General features: G+C 45.7%; 1 protein-coding gene and 1 long non-coding RNA gene across 2 annotated transcripts in view; one reads left to right on the plus strand and one right to left on the minus strand.

Moving 5' to 3' along the window:
• LOC139057228 (corticotropin-releasing factor receptor 2-like) overlaps nt 1-22,496 on the plus strand; it is a 290,004-nt gene that overhangs the window by 227,668 nt on the left and 39,840 nt on the right. The window contains exon 5 of the mRNA XM_070535083.1: nt 11,047-11,179. Within this exon, the coding sequence (XP_070391184.1) occupies nt 11,047-11,179 (133 nt within the window). The remainder of the gene's footprint in view (nt 1-11,046; nt 11,180-22,496) is intronic.
• The window catches only part of LOC139057230 (uncharacterized), a 348,067-nt gene that overhangs the window by 224,242 nt on the left and 101,329 nt on the right, over nt 1-22,496 (minus strand). The window lies entirely within an intron of this gene.

Here is a 22,496-nt window from a genome sequence, read left to right on the forward strand (position 1 = left end):
GAAGTGTCAAACACCACCTCTTTTTCAAGGACGTCATGGGAATATTTGGCGAGACCTTTTTCAGCCCCTCATAATGGAAGTGTGGCCAGCCAGCTTTGCTTGGATGCCTTTATAGATTTCTGCTCCTGATCATTGTGTGCTATCAAATTGCAGAAGCCTATGCAACTGGTGCAAGGCATTACGTGTTTCTATAGTCGGATACAACTTTAGGAGGCTGCGGAATCTGCACTTTAAGGCAGGTGAACACAAGCCTGCACCAATGGGCACGCACTCGAGACTGATATCGTGCCGCCAGACAGACTAATATTGCTCGTTGGAGAGGGACTATTTCTTTAGACGTGTAGGCAATCGGCTGCTGCGCTTTGGTCATCTGGGTGGGGCCTCTCCTGTCTTCTGAAGTTTTATCCGACTGTAAAGGATGCTGCTTTTCATACAACACAAAAGGACAAAGTGTACAATTATTTGGCCTATGAAATGGATACATCAGAAGTGTGCTATGCAAGGGCTTAAGATGTGTGAAATATGGTACATGCAATTATAAGACAATGTTAAAGAATATGTGGTATCGAACATGCATGTAATTTGTAAATGCATGGCACATTTGAATTGGGGAGTGTTGCAGTCATATGCACAGTCTATAGGTGATAGCATTATTAAGCTCCTGCTGTTTCCTTTCTTCATTGTGAATTACACACACCGTTCATCTTGTGGCTAATGAACACGCACTGTATTCTTGCACATAGAAAGAACAAACAGCATGATGACGTGTATGCTGCATTAGTGTATTTTTTATTTACATGGTCCAAGAGTGGCACAGGTTGTCTTACGTTTTTGCCTATTTTGAAGGGACACAAAGTGCATGTTATAAGTCTCCTAATATGCACAGCACAATGTTTACTGCAATAATTTTATTCATGTTCCTGAATAATAAACAAAATATTAAACTGAAAGCTCCTTTATAAGGTGCCTTCTGTGGGCTCGACAGGAGAGCAGTGAGGGCACCGATACTACTGTTGCGGAGCAGCCCTCTGGACCTTTGCCACACTCTCAAGAGCACGTGCCTGGCGCTCGCCTACTGCCACCAGGCGGTTGAGTGGCTCCAGCAGCAGAATGTTTTGCTGCAAAAAAGTGTATTGGAATGAATCAGCCACGTACAAACCATTATTTACAAAGAAAAATGCTCGTTGCACTATTAGTACCAAGTGCCCTTAAATGTGGAAGCCTCTAGTGTAGTATGCATAGTAAAACAATGCGTTGGGACAACATTGCTTTATTTTTCAAAACTGGGGTTTTCTTTTTCAGAGCCAATTGTCATGTTGATTAGTGTGCCAGCAGCTGAGGTGGCCCTGCACCTTCACGAGTCTCTACTGTCAGCACCACAAACCTATTTTTGTTCGCTGCAAAACAAATGCCTCACCCTACAATCCCGTCTTATACGAGCTGATTGCATCCTATGCCTACAAACATCATATTCTTGTCCCATTACGCAATTTTCTACCATCCTTGGCTGTAGTTCTCTCTCCTTGACATTCATTCTGTAATGCTTATGTAATCACCTGATATGAATTGGCAACAAGTGATCGAATACGTGCATGGCCTGCCTGCCGATTCCTTTCTTTTTTAATCTCAACTAGCATATCAGTTGCCACGGTTTACTACGCCACTGTCTTCCTGCCTTAATGCTATCTGCAACAATTTTTGTTACTTCGCTTTCTACACAGTCCTTGACATCTCAAGTTTCTTTGTTAACCTCCAGGTTTATGTCCCATATTGCATAACCGGTGGAATGCAATGATTCTAGACTTTTTTCAAGGATATCGGTAACGTGGCGATCACGATTCGGTAATGCCTTCCATGTGCTGTTCAACCCATGAAATTTTTGTATAAGTTTCCTGCTTTATATCAGTACTTGCTATTGATATTTCACTTGGATAAAGATACTCTTCCATAAATTTTCTAGCTTAATGTCACTCATGAATTTCTGTTGCCTTACCAAGTTAGTGGAGGTTACCTTCATCTATTCCATATTTTCGCGGGCCCACTTGCACGTAAAAGCACGAACACTCATTGGTTCTCACTGCCTTCTTTAAACTGCTGGACATTCAGTTCGTTACTACGAAAGTGACTTAATCCGTGCACTCTTATTATGCTAAATATGAAACAGTAGAAATATACTTATCTGCAGTTTGTCGAAGTCTCCTTCACTGTGTTGGTAGCGAGATCCATCGTCGGTACCACCTCGTCGCTTCGTAGCTATATAGGATGTCTACCTTTTGCCCACACTATGTAATGTTCGTGACGCTCGCAGTCACGCAGAGTGGAGGAACTCGGCGCACTCGCAGAAGCAGCACCGGACAAGTTGTTTCTTCAGCACTTCGCCGTGAACAGTAGGTGCGCGTTGCGATCTGTAAAATCGCCGAAGCTATTGGCAGTCTTACCGGGTGCACGGGAAGATTGCCCACGGAGGAACAGAACTATCCAAGAAATAGTGGCCTTCGTCGAGCCTGATCACTACGTCGCGCACTGCAAGCTCGTTGTACGGGTTTGTTTACACTGGGCCTCCCTGATGCTTAGCCGCCATGCTTGCCCGGTGAATGGATGTGATGACGCCACTACAGCGCTCCCTCGTGGTATAATGCGAAGCGTACTAAATTACAAATTAGTCTAAGACGCATTCAGTGCACATCTCGCAAGCTTCAAAATGCTTCTAAACCACGTTAAAGTAACTAATAATATTGTACTAAATGCATTTGTTTTACAACTTGCTTCTGCATGTAATGCACTCGGTGGAACGACAAACAAGTGAAAGAATGCACGACCATGCACCGACGGTATGATCACGTGAGCCCCAGTTTGTCGACCGCCCAGAAGGCAACGCCCAAGAAATGATAGCCAGCCAGAGTGAATCTAGATAAACCAATGAAACTGGAGGCTTGTCGAAAGATAAACTGTGTCTCGGTACCATTCGTGCTTTCATTTTGGGGTGTCGCCAGAGCTCGTGAAGATCCCGAGTTTCGCCAAACTCGGCGCATCCTGCATAGCGCCCTTAGTTGCTGTTTACGTGGAGGGGAAGTATGAATTTTTAACTTTCACAAAAAATATTTTTCAGTAAATCAACGACGCAAAATGGACGCGAAAAGAGAACACATATGACATAGCTGGCACACACACACACACACATTCATTCATTCATTCATTCATTCATTCATTCATTCATTCATTCATTCATTCATTCATTCATTCATTCATTCATTCATTTTATTTTTGTTGCTCTCATTGCTGTTGCGGTAAAGCTTGCAAGAGGGTCTTAACCAAAAGAATGGCTTTCCTACAAAAACTGAGCTTGAGCTACTCTGTTGAAAAGTCTGTTGTCCGACCATTCATACTAACGCGTCTCAAGGATCATGTATATTAATCTGGTAGAATCACCATTTCCCGGCGTGAAATGCAGGAGGGGGCAAAGCGCACGTGCAATAGCAACCTAGTTGCGTTACAAAGGGCTATCCTAATGACACCCCAAATGTGCTTCAGGCCTTCAGTGCCTGTTGAGCTGCAACAACCACTTGGACTATTACCTAGGGAATATTGTACGTCCTGTACTACAAAGGCGCTATTAACTTTCCTGAGAGACACTAATTTGAACGGGACACATTATAATTTTATGTTGTGTTATATGCGTCTTATGTATGTGTTATGCTGTGTTAAGTGCCGTGTGTCGTGCGTATATCATTTCATTTATCATCACTTTCATCTGGAGTAGCACGCCAGGCGTGCCACCCAGCATACCTCTCCAATTTTCATTTCCTTCTTTCTCGAGGATATTCAAATGTATTTATATTGTACTCCATTGTTAGTCGTCTGAAACCATCTCTTTTTGTATCTGGACCCAAGGCCTGAAACCTCCTCTGCAAGGAAAATTGAACAGTGTTGCCCAGGTTTAATGTATGTGGTTGGAGCGGTGTGCGGGAGCTTCACTCAAACCACTGAATTTCTTCGTTTAACAGAATTGTGGCGCAGCAAAACGCCAGGGGCGATAGACCTAAATCGACAATTAATTCAGTACCGATTTAGCCGTAAACGAGAGATAAATGCGTTAGCATATTACGGCGCACCTATTTGAGTTCCCAGATCCATTCTGAGGCGATAGCGTTAAAGGTACTGACAACTGGCCAGAATGTGTTGTGAGACGTCCATGAAAATTAAATGCCCTTGATTTATAGTGATAGAATCCAGCATGCTGTTCACGAGTTAATTAGAAATTATAAGTTTAAATTGGCAAAGAAAGTCTCACAAGCTAGTAAGTGGCGAGGCCTGGCGATGAAATTTTGGTACTTCGCATGTGGTTTATGAGACTACGTAAGTCGGCTGTTATTAAGTACAACATAATTATTGCTTCAAATTGCAGTTGCTACATTATTAGACACTTGCGCTTTATTCTATACTTCGGAAATCAATGGCGCACGAATGGCTACAGCAGCACGCTGAACTACGTATCACGTGTAAAAGCGTCGTTTTGTTTTCGATTCGGTTGGTATCGTTTTTACTGGTTAAATACCAATGTATACTTGGACAGGAAACCATGAAAACACGCGGCTATTATCGCAGAAATACTTTAGTGAATAAACTTTTATTTGGTCCAGCAAAACGCGATAAAACGCGCACCCGGCTAATCCCACGATGGGGCTGACAGATCTAGTCTGCCGGCCCGATCGCGGGCGCGCTGGACGGCCAGGATTTGGTCCTCAAAGACGGGACACCGCAGAAGCGTGTCCCACTCTTCCTTGGTGAACTTCGGGCCCAGCGACCCGCACTCCCAGAGCATATGAGGCAAAGTACCAACCTCACCACAGGCCACGCAAGAACAATTTGGATAAATTTCAGGATATGTGCTATTAAGGGACGCCGGATTTGGGTAGGAGTTCGTTTGCAGGAGTCTGAGTGTGACCGCGTGCGGCCTGCTTAGCTTGGAGTGAGGCGGCGGGAAGACCCTCTAAGAAATACTTTGACGCTTCGGAAAGCATGAATCGCAGGAACATCGACTTCATAAACGAAATAATATTTCCTCGCGGTTACGGCCGTACTTGTCGCCTGCCTCCCACTAATGCCGGCGTACAATCGCTATCGCGCTCACCTATCACCATTTTGAGCATGCTTCCAGGGAACGACTACATCCTCACTGGGGATCGAAAATTATGATAAACAATGCTACATGGCATTTTCCGTTACCCCTTCGTGATTAGCCACTGACCGGTAAGATTTCTATTGCATTAAAAAATAGCTATTATGAAAACTGCTTGCCAGCCCCTTTAAGGGCTCTGTGTCACATAAAATTCGTCATCAGCGTCGGTGGCGTTGTCCGTGAGCGAAAACTGACAAAATTATGTAGGCATATGTATACGTGGCTACGTCTTGCTATATGGCATTGCGGTATATGCGGGTTATATTGTCACACCAGTCTAACACTAAGGTTGCTCATACCTCTTGTTACATTCTAACCAAAGTTGTTCCTCGCAATTTTGAGAACGACAGCCCCCATTTATATATATATATATATATATATATATATATATATATATATATATATATATATATATATATATATATATATATGTATGTATGTATGTATGTATGTATGTGCGTGTGTGCGTGTATGTGTATATGCGCGTGTATGCGTGTGTGTGTGTATGTGTGTGTATGTGTATGTATGTATGTGTATGTGTGTGTGTATGTGTGTATGTGTATGTGTGTGTATGTGTGTGTGTATGTGTGTGTATGTGTGTGTATGTATGTATGTATGTGTGCGCGCGCGTACGCGTGCGTGCGCGTGTGTCTGTGTGTGTGTCTGTGTCTCTGTGTGTGTGTGTGTGCGCGTGTGTGTGTGTGCGCGTGAGTGTGTGCGCGCGTGTGTGCGCGTGTGCGCGTGTGCGCGCGCGCGTGTGTGTGTGTGCGCGCGCGTGTGTGCGTGTGTGTGTGTGTGTGTGTGTGTGTGTGTGCGCGCTTTTTTTTCACTTTACACTCATACTGCTAAGGCTTTAAAGTTATGCACCAACTAGCCCAGCAACGCACTATATTGCGTCAGTGAAGCTTCATGCCCTATTAGTAAGATTAGTTTTATGACGTGAAAGGGAAAGAAAATTACATTTACCTAATAGTAGCATAAAGCTACTAGGAGAACTCGTAGGATTTTCTCAGAAAGGAAGGTTCACAGTTAAAGAACATTTCTTTCGTCGTAGTCAGAGGATCGAAACCGGCACCAACACCTTTCAAGGGCCGTCGCTCCGCTATGCCAATTAACCGGGAAGCCGGCAGATTGCAGGGTGACAGCGAAGTAATCGATAGCCTAAATCGCAGAGAGAGTGAATAATGCAGATGGGTGCCGCGTTAATTCGGCATCTGGAACAAGTTTCAGAATCAAGAAGTGCCATCCACCCTATAGTAGAATGAAGCAACAATGAAAGGGTTTCCTTTTGTAGTGTCAATAGAAACTCATGGGTTTCCTTTGTAGGATTTTCGCTGCCAATACACCATGGGGTGTATTTTAGGATATTCAGAGCCAGTACTCCATGGAGCGTCAAGCTCACAGGGCATGGAGTTGTACCTTGTTAACGCAAAAAGTATTCAAGAAGGTCCACAGCCTCCTGCGAACGTGTGGGAATAAATACATTACTGCACTTTGAAAAAAATAATTACTCGACATCAGCGCTATCTGCACTCGAAGGCTTTATCACTAAAAAGTACTGCTTTTTCATAGCCAGACGTGGTCCTTTCTGAACCTCGACGTTTTCGCTGATGGTCTTCCTTGCATTGATCATATATCGACCACCTTTTGTGCGACAGTCATTGATTTTTTTCATATAGAGAATAGGCGTGCAAAGCTTTGGAGAGACTGGACGATCACCGTTCTTGTACTGTATGCGTTCATACAGTGTCTTTGTTTTACCTTCATCTGTCTATCTATTAGTCCCGATTTCCCCCTTCCACAGTGCCGGGTACCAAACCAAGCTTCAGCCTGGTAGTCTTCCTTAATTTCCTTTATCACTTCCCTTTCTCATTCAGGCGAAATTTCAAGAACGATTTCACGCTTCCTTGAATCAAGGAGCCACAGAGACACTCTAGCGTGACAATTTTCCACATAACATCGCAAAAACAACTCAACGCAAGAGAAAGCGAAATGCCGTCACAAATGTTTTATCCTATATGTGTGAGGGGAGAATACATCGCAAAAGAATCGCTTTTGGCTCACTTGTGGCTCCGGCTGTCAACAAAGACTGCCTTTGAAAGTTATATGAATGTTTCATGCACTCGTATTATTTTTTATTAGTAGTAAACGTTTCTCTCTCTCACGTTCGTTATATGCAGATCACTGAATGCCTGTCCACTGTTTCCTCTTGGGAATTAGAACATGATATTTAGACTTTTGTAAGTAAGCGTGGAAGGCACGTGCTAGAGCTTAGCTAGTTCCTGCGAGTGCATGAAACCTAAGCGCGCTGGCAACACTCCATCGCCTATAATGGAGGTGCACAGGATTTAAAGTTCGCTGCATTTTTTGTTTGATTCAGCAAGCCGTCACAGATTTCCCTATTTTCAGGTCATACGAGCTGACTTATTGTGAAAAAGTTGAAGGTAAATATTAGGCATTTTATTTCCGCTTTGCCGCAAGCTAAAGAACTCCCGGCGGCCCGATTTAATCAAGAACCCCGAACTGGTGCATCGCCGGGTTCACCTCTTGCAAAGCAGTGCGAGGCCCTAGATAACATACGATCCCCGTTAAGGACCGGACCTCCTTTGGAGCGAAGCGGCCCCTGAAATTAGAGCTATTTGTCATGGAACCTGCACGGCTGGTTGCCGGTGCGCCCCCACGCATGGCATCTCCGAAATTTCCACTTGCCTAACGCAAGCGCTAAGGGGAAAATGCAAGACGTGAGCTATAAAATTACGGGCTCTTCCGAGAAATTTTACTTGCACAGAAACTGGGTGAGCGCATCGGTTATTTAAAGTTCTCAAGACAACCCCTCGGGAATCTGCGGAAACGGCAGCACGATTTCTCCGTGTAAGCACACAATTGGCGCTCAAGTTGTGTCACCTTGCAGCTGTACATTGCGGCGGTTAGATTGCGTTTAGGAGAGGCCTTACGATTGCATGATGTTGCACGAAATGAAAAGGACAAATTCAGGCTGTAGCTCAGCGTCGCCTTACGCCCTTTCTAATTCTGTAAACTTCCTCCCCTCGACACTGCCCTTTGACTAAATAAGAGAAAAAACGTGGATAGCCACACCACCCGATGACCGGAGTGCTCAGCGAGTTTTAATGACGCTTCACGGCTATTCTTGAGCGATGGTATTGTGACAGATGTTCTAGTTGTCTAGCTAATGGAAATTAAGAGAAGGTGTGAGAACCACGTTGTAAGATTAGTGTACGTGTTGACACTCGCTGCCCACTACCGCAGAGAGTTCGACCAGATAAGCGGCGCACCTGGTGGGGCCCCTCACTGCAGTACGCCAAAAAACACCGCGATCGATGCCTGCGCCGCGCAACTATGAACCATGGCTTCCGAGATTGCACCGTCCGGCCTCTCGGTAGAGTGCACCAGGTCGATTTCATAGGCCACGTGGCTAATCTGTCGAAACAGTGGGTTTCGAGTTTCACGTATGTTTCCAGAGGTTTTATCTGTTCTGTACCGCCATAGTGCATCTCAGTGATGCGTGAAGTTTACCGTCTCGCCATCTACGTTGTGATAGGCGCCAAGTGGGTGTATTTACCGTCTTTCTTTTCCTTTTTCTTTCTTTCTTCGGGTATATATATATATATATATATATATATATATATATATATATATATAGCCTGTGGATGGTTGTAGCCACCGGCGCGCCTAGTGGCTGCGATGTATTGATTGCTGTCTCGGTAAAGCTGCGAAGGCCAGCAAGACTGAGAAGCCTACATACTCGGCATGACTACGGGCACAAGTGCTTCGCTCTGAACTAGAATTCGGGCTACCGGACTTGCGCGGTTTTTTTTTTCTTTTTAGGACGCGGTGTTAGTTTTTTATACGCTGAACAGCCTTGCAATAAAACGTTTGACAGCTAAGTATCATTCCCAGTAATGGCAGCGAGGATGTCTGCACAAAAAAAAAAAGAAATGGGACGTGTTTCGGGTCAATGGCCTTGACTGCCGTGTCTTCACGAATGCAATAGCCCTCGTAGTGCTGACCTCAGAAAGAGTATTACTAAAAGCACGCCCGCACTGTTCTTACCAGCTGCGAATCCCTTTCAGCGCTAAAGAAGTTTTGAGAGTTGTCGATCTGAAGCAACTGTACGTGAACGGAGAAGCGATGGCGGCAACTGACCTCGCTCAATTCCACACCGGGTGTGCGAGGAGGCCACAAAATTGCCCATCCTAAAATTTAATTCGATGATTGGTAGTGACTTGCCCGAAGCCCAAGCACAGTGTGCGAGGCAGTAGCCCATGTGGCTCTGCCCAGCTCTTCTACAGCTTTCTGTCACGCGAAGCAATTTCAACGTAAAATGTCGTTATTCAATATAAGAGTGTCTCCATCTGGCTCTTTGGCACCGTTCTCCTTGATCAGATAACCGCCTCACTGACGTCGTTAAGCTTTAATGCGGGACCGTGTGAACTTGAATGACCCAGTGCCTTCCATTCATTCCTCCTCAACTCCATACCGTAAGACGCGAGCTCGTTTTGAGCCACAATCTATACCTTTAAGTGAGAAAGAAAAGGAAGGCAGGCAGGTTGACCAGGTTGCACAGGGTTGGCTGCTGTACAATGAGAGGAAGGAAAGTGGGCGGAAAAGGAAAACAGGAAGGGCAAAAAAAAGGAATAACCAGTGAAGCGTTTATTTATAACAGCGTTCACCGCGCAATTATGGATGATCTCAAAACTCAGACGTCTTCAAAAAGTACAGCAGTGATGCTGTGACCCGCTGCATGAATGACGGTCGAGTTCATGGTACTGAGGTTTTTTTTTTTTTCTTTGCGTATTTTTTTTCTTTTTTCTTTATCTGCGAAAGCTCTGTCGTTCAACCGGCTTAAATCGCGACGCAATATCTGTATTTCATTGACTGCCAGAGCTTCTGCCGATTCCTCTCTCCGTCCGTCCGACTGATAATTTTTACCAGTGATTTGCAGCAAGTAAATGCAGTGAGTTTGACGCATAAGAGAGCAAAAGAAAAGTATATATAAAGGGAAGGCAGGAAAATCAACCGTATGCATGCGCTGTGTTCTGTACCCTATGTAGGAGGTAGAAGGATCAAAAGAAGTAAGTAAACGAAGAGAATACTGAAGGTTCGCAAGTGCACACCAAGACTGCAGTCAGTCGCTGTGGTCTCTCACCTTCAGGAACTACAGTGACGATCCAAGGACATTTTCACCAAAAATCGGAGTAGTATTTCGAAAATGCAGAGGTGTTCGATAGACTCCTCACGCCAAACTGTTGCATGAAGCTGTCCCATCCATCCCAATGTAGACCAAAAAGGTCTTTGTAAATGTAAAACCGAGCAAGCGGCACAATATCGTTGCATCTTAGCAAGATAGGCCTTTCAGTAGCTGCAGCGTCACAAAAGGCTCTAAAATTCACAGGTGACAGTCCGACAGTCAAAGGTGTTCCACTAATGACGTTCTAAACAGTTAGCCGAGTTCCGAATTCGATGGGCTGCATTGTGCGCGGACCGAGCAGCACCATCAGTCAGGTCATGAAGCAATGCATGACCCGGCCGCCACCGAGAAACGATGATGTGGCCCCTTCGGAAAGCATCCCGGATATCGGACACTAAGCTGCCGCATGATGCATGACGTAGGCTTGACAGTAGGCTCTGAAATGTCGACTGAAAATCACGGCAGAACGCCTAATTCATTTGTGCTTATTCAATGTTGACTCAACTCCTCGCGCTACTGAGAGCGGCAAGCTCAACCGCCATCGATGTCATCTTACGATGATCTTAAAAAGGACAAGCTGGCTTTATAGGTGCTGTGGTTAACAGCGACGGATCGTGAAATAACTGCTGAGACGCTTTTCGTTATGCTCTCCTCGCAGGTCGCTGCAGTGCTCTCGGACGCGGGTGCACCAGAATCTGGTTCTTGCACTCATGGTGCACGCTATCATGCTCGTGGTGCTCTCCATGCCGGTGGTGCTCAACTCTGAAGAACCAACGCCGTTCGCCCAGATAGTGAGTTTGATTTACTTAAGCCACTTTGTTGCCAGTTCTTCCACGAAATGCGAATTGTTCAAGAATTGCAGGACGATAACACAAGGTGGAGTGGGCGCCCATTCTCGCAGTTAATTGGAACACAGTTCCCTCACTATTCGTACCAGACAGGCCCGATTCATGACCGTTAACAATTGAAAAAATAGGCTACATTAGAGAACGCAATCCTAAGACACGGTTAGGAAATCAACGCTACATTCTCCCCATTAAAGGCATGCACACAACAAGGATTCACACAACCTTGAGAAGGGCAATCAAAATACACAACAAAGCTAAGTATAGGGGCGTCTCGTTTGCCCATCCGTAAGTAAATAGAAGTTCCAAACATTATGCACTTTACGGAAACTACTCAGACAATAAAACAAGACTATTGGCTGCTAAATAGAGTAGACTCCCTTTGACGACTTTCTTTTTATCGAAGGACTCTGTTATAACCTTAGGTGCTGAGAAAATGAATATATCGCCGCATCTGTTGTCTCGTTGGCCATGCTCGAAATTATTAGAAACATACCCGTGGTTAAGGAAGAACCATGCCTTTTTCGTTGTTCGTTGGCGCAAGAAGCGAAGATGTATGAGCGCTAGGTCTGACAGAACGTGAACGAAATGAAAGTAGAAGGAGCAAGGCACTACCAGGCACCGCTCACGTCATGAGGATACTGCTTTTTCATATTTATTTGTCGCTTTCTATTAGGTGCCCTGGGGCGCAATACGCCAAGCCGCGACGCGTAAATCTCCTTTCGGCTGGCCGCCATTGTCAGACGCCCAGTGGACAACACAATCATGCATGCGCATAAAATCTGCGAAAATGAGGCAGCAACAACGCGCCCTGCGAAAGGGGCTAAAAAAGGAAAGGTGGGAAAAAGAGAGAAAGAAAGGAATGCTATTACCATGCACCTTAACGGAGAAGACTTGGTTTTTGCTCTCCTTTTTCTTTTTGTATTCAGTATAAGGCTGGTTGTTTCCGTCTCTGTACGGATGATGCGAAATGTAATACAAAGGCGTCGCGGGGAACATTTCGCACGCGTTTCCTTGTTTCGTTTTTACCGCACATCGCTCGTTCTCGTTGCTAAGCCTAGTTATACTTTTCTTTTCCCTCTGTCTTTTTTCTCGAAGGAAGTCACATTTCAAGAAGACTATTTATTTGTTAGTGAGCAAAACATTGCAACGTATTTCTGCCTCTATGTGTCTCAGATACATTCGGCCACATTTTTTTATGTCGAGCGCTAGTTAGCGCCGTGAAGAAAGGGAAAGGGTTAGTGTCGTCGGTATCGAAAATGCCTGAAGAGCACCTCCTTCGTGGCAAGCGAAGTTAATAGAAATAAACGAACACATAACAATTATCTGATACACATACATCGGGTACTTCGTTTTCTTCACAATGTCTACGTTGTATATTCCGCTGTTTCCTGTTGTCATTTCCTGAACGCTTACGTGCGCACTATGCAATGCATTTTCGCTCCCTCTGCATCGCTGATCGATTCACGCGCGTTCGCGCAAACTGCTCGCCATTGCGTAATGTATGCGTGCGTGCGTAGGTGTGTGCGCATGCTCTCGTTTTTTTTTTTGAATACTCATTTCCTAGTGTCATATCCATATAATTATTCGACAACTGAATGTTATCAAAAAGCTGGTGACGAAAGTGGCCAGCATTCCCAATATAAAAATTAGGTCATGCAATACTTCTATGAAAAAAAAGACGTAGCTGTTCACCAGCCATAATATAGTTTAGAGGCTATGGAGCTGCGCTGCTAAGCTCGATGTCGCGGGTTCCACCTCGGCCGTAGCGGTCACGTGTCAATGGAGGCGAAATGCAAAAACGCTGGTCTACTCAGATTTTCGCGCACGTTAAGGTGGTTAAAATAAGTCCGGAACCCCGCCTACAGCATGCCTCATAATCATATTGCGGTCCTGATACGGCAACCCCAAGATTCCTGTTTTTCAGCTTGGCTTTAGTTCATGCCTTAGCTATGACGATTTGAATTTATTAGGAAAATTATAAAGAAAACAACTTTATTGGCCCTTTTCTACGGAGCAGTTTGCTCCGGAGGAACAAGATGGCGCTGTCGGCGGTGCGCCGCACGTTGCCTCAGCGAAAGCGTACAAATACGAAAATACGAAACCTTTAGTTGTGCCCTGCTTCTGTGTGATCAGCTGTCCGGTGTTCGCTAACGCACTGTTCTCTATTCATGCTGCAAAAGACCCGCCGTGGTTCCTGAGTGGCTATGCTGTTGGACTCCTAAGCACGAGGTTGTGCTTTGTTTTGTCACCAACGAAGTTGTCTCTTGACATCACTTATAAGTCTGGCAAAGAACTCGACCTGTGTTGAATATAGTGCATAATATTTGTTTACTGTACTTCAATTGTATCTCCATAGTAAGTATACTAAATTCAATGAAAATAAATAAAAGCTGAATTTTATGATGACTTTTGTAGGTGTGCACAAGGAATCACAATCGAGTGTCCGACCGCTCATTCGAAATAAATTTGGGTGAATCTACAGTAAATGTAAAAGTACAGCGATTATTTAAATGCAGCCATTTATTTATTTATTTATTTATTTATTTATTTATTTATTTATTTATTTATTTATTTATTTATTTATTTACTCTCGGTGACATTGTGGTGTTACAGAGAGTAGTGGTGTCACAAGTTCAAGATGTCAGTCTTGAATGATACATGAACAGGGTTTCTGGCGATGGAGGCGGGGAGGTCAGTTCATTCGGATGATGCCTTCGGCACGTAGGATTGGAAGTACATGTCAGTCTAGTAGAACGGCACGTGAACTTTGAAGTTATGGTCGACGCGGGATGAAAGGCAAATAAGTGTTGGGAAGAATGTGCGTTCCAGTTCAGGATTCGTAAAGAAGATTTTATGAAAGAGACATAGGCGGGTCTGCTTCATCATCAGCCTGGTTACGCCCACTGCAGGGCAAAGGCCTCTCCCATACTTCTCCAACAACCCCGGTCATGTACTAATTGTGGCCATGCCGTGCCTGCAAACTTCTTAATCTCATCCGCCCACCTAACTTTCTGCCGCCCCCTGCTACGCTTCCCTTCCCTTGGGATCCAGTCCGTAACCCTTAATGACCATCGGTTATCTTCCCTCCTCATTACATGTCCTGCCCATGCCCATTTCTCTTTCTTGATCTCAACTAAGATGTCATTAACTCGTGTTTGTTCCCTCACCCAATCTGCTCTTATCCCTTAACGTTACACCTATCATTCTTCTTTCCATAGCTCGTTGCGTCGTCCTCAATTTGAGTAGAACCCTTTTCGTAAGCCTCCAGGTTTCTGCCCCGTAGGTGAGTACTGGTAAGACACAGCTATTATATACTTTTCTCTTGAGGGATAATGGCAACCTGCTGTTCATGATCTGAGAATGCCTGCCAAATGCACCCCAGCCCATTCTTATTCTTCTGATTATTTCGGTCTCATGATCCGGATCCGCCGTCACTACCTGCCCTAAGTAGATGTATTCCGTTACGACTTCCAGTGCCTCACTGCCTATTGTAAATTGCTGTTCTCTTCCGAGACTGTTAAGCATTACTTTAGTTTTCTGCAGATTAATTTTTAGACCCACTCTTCTGCTTTGCCTCTCCAGGTCATTGAGCATGCATTGCAATTGATCCCCTGAGGCAAGGCAATATCATCAGCGAATCGCAAGTTACTAAGGTATTCTCCATTAACTTTTATCCCCAATTCTTCCCAATCCATGGTCTCTGAATACCTCCTGTAAACACGCTGTGAATAGCATTGGAGATATCGTATCTCCCTGCCTGACGCCTTTCTTTATTGGGATTTTGTAGCTTGCTTTATGGAGGACTACGGTGGCTGTGGAGCCGCTATATATATCCTTCAGTATTTTTACATACGGCTCGTCTACACCCTGATTCCGTAATGCCTCCATGACTGCTGAGGTTTGAAAGGTTAGGAAGGCCTAGAGAACTTTTTGTTGACGTACTGGCGGTGCGAGAATGATTAGCAACAATGAACCGAGCTGAATGATCTTGGATTGCTTCTAGTGTATTTACAAGTGTAGAAGAGTGAGGATCCCAGATTGAAGATGTGTACTCGAGTTTGGACCTGACTAAAGCTTTATAAAGAAGTTTTAAAGCAAAACGGGACCACTAGCCTAATTGTGTACGCTTTACGTCTGTGCCATGCCTCGAAGAAAATGATGGAATGTGCAGAATAGAGCTTCTAGATAGCAGGACTGTGCACTGTTGTGAATTTATAGGGGTCCGAGCGACCACGAAGATTCCATGGCTGGTGCCGTGCCAGTTGCTGGGAGAAAGAGAGGTCCAGAGCGACGTCCATGCGATGAGATAACAAGTTTTACGTACAAATTTACATGATGATGGTTTATAAAGAACGGAGCGCACTACGTGTCAAGGTCTCTACATGTCCCCGAGCCCCCCTCGAAACACTCAAGCTTCTCGGACAATTTGAACTGTCGCACAGTCTGCAATATCCCAGCCATGGTGTCGCACCACTCCGCCGGACTCCGCCTTTGGTGTCCGCCTCTGGTGTCCGACCTTCGACCCGCCCGCGATGCAATGAAGAGGCAATTTCATGTGAAACCAGGGTCGATGTTATTCCCACGAACTCGTAAGCGTAGGCTTTTTGCAGCATTTAGTAGGTTGCACATAGTCTAAGGCCCCTTTACAGTTTGGGGTCCCTGAACTTGTCTCGTTCGTCTCATCCGTGTCGTTGAACAGACGAAGATGCGACGCATAATTGCTTGTCAGTTATCTTGACGTGACACTAGTTTCGTCACCAACTCTTCGGTGTCGAAAAGACGATGAAGCTTGGATAGCTTTCCATAGCTGCATGCTCGCCGGTGTCCATTCTTTGTCCAGAAAGACCGCCAGGCACAACAACACTCTGCTTTATGGAATCGTGATACTTGGACCGAAACTTCCGTTGCCAAGCCCGGCGTGACAAAAGCCGCGACGTCAAAATCACCGCGGCTTCCTCGGGAGCGTTCCCATTACATTCTATGGCCGTCAAGCAAAGTAGCATGACGTCAAGGATTGAAATGCACTGGCCTTGTGCTATCTATAGGAATCGCTAGCCAAGCGTCTAAATGAGCCCGCTTGACCGCGAGGAGCTCATTACTCGAAGAAGCACTTAGCAGCGCTTAATTGGACATTAATGCTTTCGCATTCACAACTCACAAAAGGTGCTTAGACTCACGGTTTTTTTCCTTTCTTCTTTTTGGTTGGTCTCATTGGTTTTAGTGACGTAACCACGGAGATAGCTGTGCTGTGCATTCCAATGTCCGACTTGCTCGGGGAGCCGCATCAGATTATTTTGAAGGCGAAGAGCCTTTCAAGCGAGCTGTACGTTTCAGAAGAGAAGAGTTCGTGCCTAACGGCCCTGTGCGAAACGTACAAGTACTTGTGCGGGGCGCTTTACTACTCTGATATAAAAACAATTTATGAACGGCAATTATATACGCTTTATAATGCGTGTAGCGGATAAACAGGAATTTCTTAGAGCTACAGAATGGGTGCAAAAAGAATGTAAGTGCTGTGGAGAACGGCAAAGCATTAGGTAGTCGTATGGTTACACAGAGAATCTGTGTTGCTTCTGCGCTCATGACGCTTACCACAACACAAATTCTACCATTTTCAAAAGCTTTGCTGCGCTTGAACATATATATATACATGCAAGTCTAGTGACAAAGTAGATGCACAAACACCCACATCTAGAAAGGTGCAACATGCCTCTAGGGGCTTGTAAAGTATATTTAAATAAATAAATAATAAAATAAATAAATAAATAAATAAATAAATAAATTACCGATGAACTTGTCATTTCATTGAGAATGCATAGTAATGTTAACTAGAGATAGGGGAATGTACGACGTGTTGAAGAAAACACTCATTTTACATTTCACTATAAGTTCGACCGAAGACCCTTCCTCATGGGGGTACCTCGCCAGGTCCGGCCATGTCGCACTGACAAGCGCAGTGCGGTACAATGCATGCTGACGATCGTGCCTAAATATTATTACACCGCTACGCGCCGCGAAAAGAGCTGAAATTTCAAACCAAACGCCTCCATCTTTCTCTTCGCTGGCGCCGAGTTCCCAGACGAGAGTCGACGTCGGTCGCGCAAGTCCGCCTACGTAGTTCGCCGTGTTGTGACGCCACTCACAGCGGAACGTGGCTTTGGGAATTATTCAAGGCAATCAGTTATTTGTTTGATCTGTTGATTCATCAGACGAATTAGAGAGAAATAAAAAAAATCTGCAAACCGTATGTCGGCGTCTCTAGTTTACGTACTTCGTACAGTAGCAAGATAGATGTACTTCCATTTCGTCTGTTTATTCCCATGTCATTTAGTGGCGTGTACGGAGAACCAAATTGTCATTTTACACCATGTTCCAGCGCAATCATGCTTTGTGATCCGCTTGCGCCTTCCTCAGTGTTCGTGTAGGACTGACTTACACCGCTAGCCAGATATTCTCGTGCACAGCGCGCGAAATCGTGCCCTGCGTGATACTAGGCATACGCAACAGCTCGCGCGCGCGACCGTCCAAGGTAAATATACCTGGCATCGAAGCTTCCATAGGAGCCCCCACGTTCTAAATATGGCGTAGCATCGGCGGTTCACGGGGCTTAGCGCCATCTGTATGTGGAGGGAACACTTCCGGTGGCAAAAAAATAATAATAATAATGTGACGCCACATCCGTTGAAGACATAAGTCAGGTCATTTTGTTTTCAAAGGCGCAAAATTTGTTTTGTTGGCCTGCCTTTAGAGCTATATGTTCAAATACCCTGCCATTCGACTTGATGGGCGTTTCATGCTTTAAGCGCGGAAAGCGATGCAGGAAAAGGCTAACCATACGGTTGTCGAAATCGCACCCCTGCACACAGCATACTTTCGTTGGAGGCCGACGAAAGCTTTAGGTGTAGACTGCTGATCCTATCGTCGGACGCCAAGCCCGTCGGCCAGCGCAGTCGCGCGAGAACAACTACACATTCATCTGACGGTCGTACCTCAAACTTTTTTACTGAATAGGTTAAGAAGAGATGAAGCTACCCGAGTCACCAAATTCAGACAAACTTCGGCAGGCAAAAAAGCAGAACGTGTGAGGGGGGCGTATTTCAACAGGTGAACTTTACTAGCGCGCCTTTCCGCACATTTCAAGAGGCGCATTGCATTGCGAGTGATAGCGGCGTCAACGCCCCCTGTACCGAATGGCGCTGAAAAGAAATATGTTTGTTAATAACAATAAAATTAAATAAACTAGGATTTTCTTAACTCGTGCGTAATATATAAATTTGACCCAGAATTTTATTTTCCTTGAATGAATCTGTGTCTCGCTTGAATTAAAAAACACTTTTTTTCTATGTTTGTTCCCTCCAAACATAGTCGCGCTTCAATCGCTGCTCCCATAACCACCCTCGCTGATGTCGGTGACAATTTATACTGAACCGCTTTTCGCCCGAAGCTTCGCGACCTATTTGGATCAACCTTGGACCGTCAGCTGAAGTGCGCAGCGCAGCAAAAATCATGAGCCATTCCACTCTATGAAGGTGGATGACCAGCGAAGCTGTTTAGCTTACGACACAGAGGCGACACTGAATCTTGAACGAAGGTACGAACCTATTTATTGTCTTTATCGGTGGTCATTCTGACGATAGGTGCGCACACACATTCTCGTATCACCTCTGTTATTATCATATTAATTCGATCATATTCGCGTAAAGTCCGCGTTCCCGAGGAGCAACGCGCCTACGAGGAGCAACGGCCGGAACAGAGACGAGAATCGTCGCCGGCAGGCGGCACACACCACCGATGGAGACCGTGCACAAAGCGTCAAGCGCATGTTGGGCGTCACTCATCGTGGGCGCCTTGTTCCTCGGGAGTCCAGTCTGCACGCGGCCTACCCATTACGACCACAGAAGATAATATGCAATTCAAAATGGAGAACGGCAACTTGTCTTTTTGGTTATTTTTATACATTGGCGTGGATGACTGGGCTGCCGCCCCGAGGAGCCGGAAGGAACTAGAGACGCGTGAGGTGTAATTTAGCGAGGTTTCGACAGCACCGCCCCCACACGAGAGCGGAAGGAAGGGAAACAGGATACGCAAGCGCTTGGAACGCCGACAGAGAGAGGGTGGTGCGAACGTCAACATAGTCGACGCGGGTCGGCCTTTTGGATGAGGGATGATGACATAGAAAGAGGGATGCGCAACGGTGAAAACGAGTTCAACGTTCTGATGATACATTCAGAAATATCATCCATGAAGCCACTATCAGGTTCCGTATCAAGTCTGTAGTCACCAATTCAAGTGAACTTAGGCGCTAGGACGAAGCTGGTGTGTGGGCCTCCCCTGCGTGATCAGCGCAAGCGCCAAACAAAAGCTTTATAGGATATAAATAGCTGCGATAAGCGGCTCCAGCATGGCGAGCACTTGCAGGGCACTTTTAGCGATAAGTATGCCAGCTATCGGACAAACCAAAAGTACCCTGAAGAGTAACATTTTTAAAATTTTTCGTGCCTTTGCTTTTTCTCTCCGCTAATCTTTCCGTCTTTCGTTTCCTCTTACACTTCCCCCGGGGCAGGGTAGCAAGCCAGAATCTTCCTGCCTTTCCCAACCTGTTTACCTCTGTTCATTATCTCATTTTCTTTGCAATGGTTATCTCTCATATGGTACCACTGTTCCGTTTTTGTTCTTTTTTGTCCTGGTAGTTTCTACTGGATGCATTGACTTGCTTAGTCGAACCATAAACAAACCTGTCGGCACTAGATCACTCACACCATGAAACTATCGTGGCAAGTGAAAGGTCAGTACGCGTCGTTCAAGCTCCCCTGAAACTTGTTACTTCCTTTTCTCTCAAGAACCACAAGGAAAATGAGAGAAACGAAACAAAGAAAACTTCAACAGGAATGTCAAAGTGACAAAAAACACTGAAAGCCCCCTCGTCGCGATGGTAGCCCGGGGGGTTTACTGTAACGTATGAATGTTTTATCCCCAGTACATTCTGCCACGTAAACAGAACTAGAAGAGCTCCCGACGAAAGGCTCTCTTACAAAAAGTCCAGCCAGGTTCGAATGTTTTTGAAAGCACTGCGCATGCTTGAGCCCTTAGACTAACTGAAGTTAGCTTTTAGTGTTCTCTTTTTCGGTTTGATTAAGCGCCAGCTTGCCCTCAACACCACAAGCTAGGCCCGCGCCCCACCCGAACAACTCAGGCAATGTTTCGAAACGACAGCAGCAGTCGTTCTCACGGAGAAGCCTGAACGCAAAACAAAGGCCGAGATGTTTGCTTTGCGCTTTGGGCATTCAAAGAGCGGGCAAGCAACCTCAGCGGGGAAAGGTTTGGTATGTGTATTCTGGCTATGCTCATACGTTAACCTCTCTTTTGTTTATTCAGAAAACATTCTTGTCATGTCGTTCCTTTTCTTTAGTTTTCTTTTTCTATTTGCTGTTTAACTTGTTCGTCTCTCTAGAGAGTTATCATAGAGTTATTCTACCACTCGCTACCATAGCTGCTTTTCAAAGCTCATTTCGTTCGTGACGTCACTAGCTGACGCTTGGGCGAGCGAGAGAGACGGTGTTCGAGTAGCGCCCGCCTTCACGGACGGCGGCTGATCGTCCGGTCATTGCTGTGCCTTGGGAAATGATTGTCGAGGACAGTGGACAGTGGCATTCGATTTTCTCTCACAGCCGCAGACAACGCACGCAGCATTGTAAGTGATTCCAATTGGTGCAGTGTAAGCCCTCGTAAAGCTAACTTCTAACTACAGTTGTACGGAAACGATGACTCACGCCCGTGAAGTCCGGTGGAGGTCGATGCTACTGTGAAGGGTTCAGTACGTGTAGTCTCGTGTGCTTTACATTTAGGTTGCTCCAACCTGCTAGCACTTTAAATGAGCACTAATTAACATCTTTATTGAAACCCACATAAAGAATGTATTCGGTTTTGGCATATTGGAAGAACAGTGCAGGGCGCGCGGTCCACAGTAGCAGTTTTGGCTTGAAGACACATACATTGGAAGGGTTGTTGTGTGAGATATGAGCTTCAAGCCCTGCTATTTCATTATAATACAGCATAGGTTTGCAAACACTTTTTCTGTAGTCAGTCAAACATTCCAGGAGCATGAACTGCCCTAGCGAGTTTGGTGGTGGCGTCAGGCAACGTAACACGTTTCGTTTTCATTTGTGTTGTTTTTTCGTACCTCATTCAATCTTTATTCGTTTCCTCCAAAAAAATACATTTGTCTATCCGTCCATCCGTCTGTCCATCCGTCTGTCTATCCGTCCGTCCGTCTGTCTGTCTCTCTATCCGTCCATCCGTCTGTCTGTCTGTCTATCTGTCCGTCCGTCCGTCCGTCTCTCGTCTATCCGTCCGTCAGTCCGTCCGTCCGTCCGTCCGTCCGTCCGTCCGTCCGTCTGTGTCCGTCTGTCTATGACGGCGATTCTATTCTGAGGTTTCCCTAGGGGACCTTCTTCATTACTACCTACTCTGCACTCCTGAGCGCCCGTAGCCCCCTAAAAAAGCAACAGCGCGACCAGCAAGTAGCCAGCCCACATCCCGTCCAAGCCTGTAATTGAAGTGGATCCCGTTTCGTTCAAAACCACCACACCTTCTCACTTCCCTGTTTACTTCGACAACCTCGAAACCTTTCTCTCGCCTAATTTTCCATATCGCCTCATTAGCCGCCATTACGGCTCTTTGTACGTGACTGTCACTTACAGGCACCTCCGGTACCTTGCACACCAAGATCTGCACCTGAGGGGACAGCTCGCGCAAGTCGTCTAACCCCTTCGCCGAGCGCTGAGCTAGTCCTGTCCCTTTTCTGTTTAGGTCGTCATTGAGCCTGCTGATACTATGACAAGGTTGCGCACGTACGAATTTTCCGCGAGCTTTGCTTTTGCTCACTCCATGATAGAACACAGTGTCTTCCCTGGGAATGACCCTACCGCCACTCTTTTATCGCCTTTTCCCCTCCCCAGAATTGCTTCTGAGCACCTAGCCAGATTTGAGTAACCGGCGATAATCACCATTTCACTCTCCCCTTCCTGTCCCTGCTTCCCTTTGTCCATTTCCGCGTGATTCGGACTTGACAAAGGGCACTGACCTCTGCGCTGCTGCTTTTTTCGTGCGGCGGACTCAGAGTAGGTGCCGTCTTTCGAGCTACCCTCCGACCACGTTGCAGGCGTTCCACGTACTTTACTGCACACCCTTTCCCATCAGGTCGTGGGACTGCGTTTCATTGTCACGACCATTCTCGTTCGCAATGGCGGCCCTGTACAGT

Source organism: Dermacentor albipictus, chromosome 3, assembly GCF_038994185.2.
Source record: "Dermacentor albipictus isolate Rhodes 1998 colony chromosome 3, USDA_Dalb.pri_finalv2, whole genome shotgun sequence".
NCBI lineage: Eukaryota > Metazoa > Arthropoda > Arachnida > Ixodida > Ixodidae > Dermacentor > Dermacentor albipictus.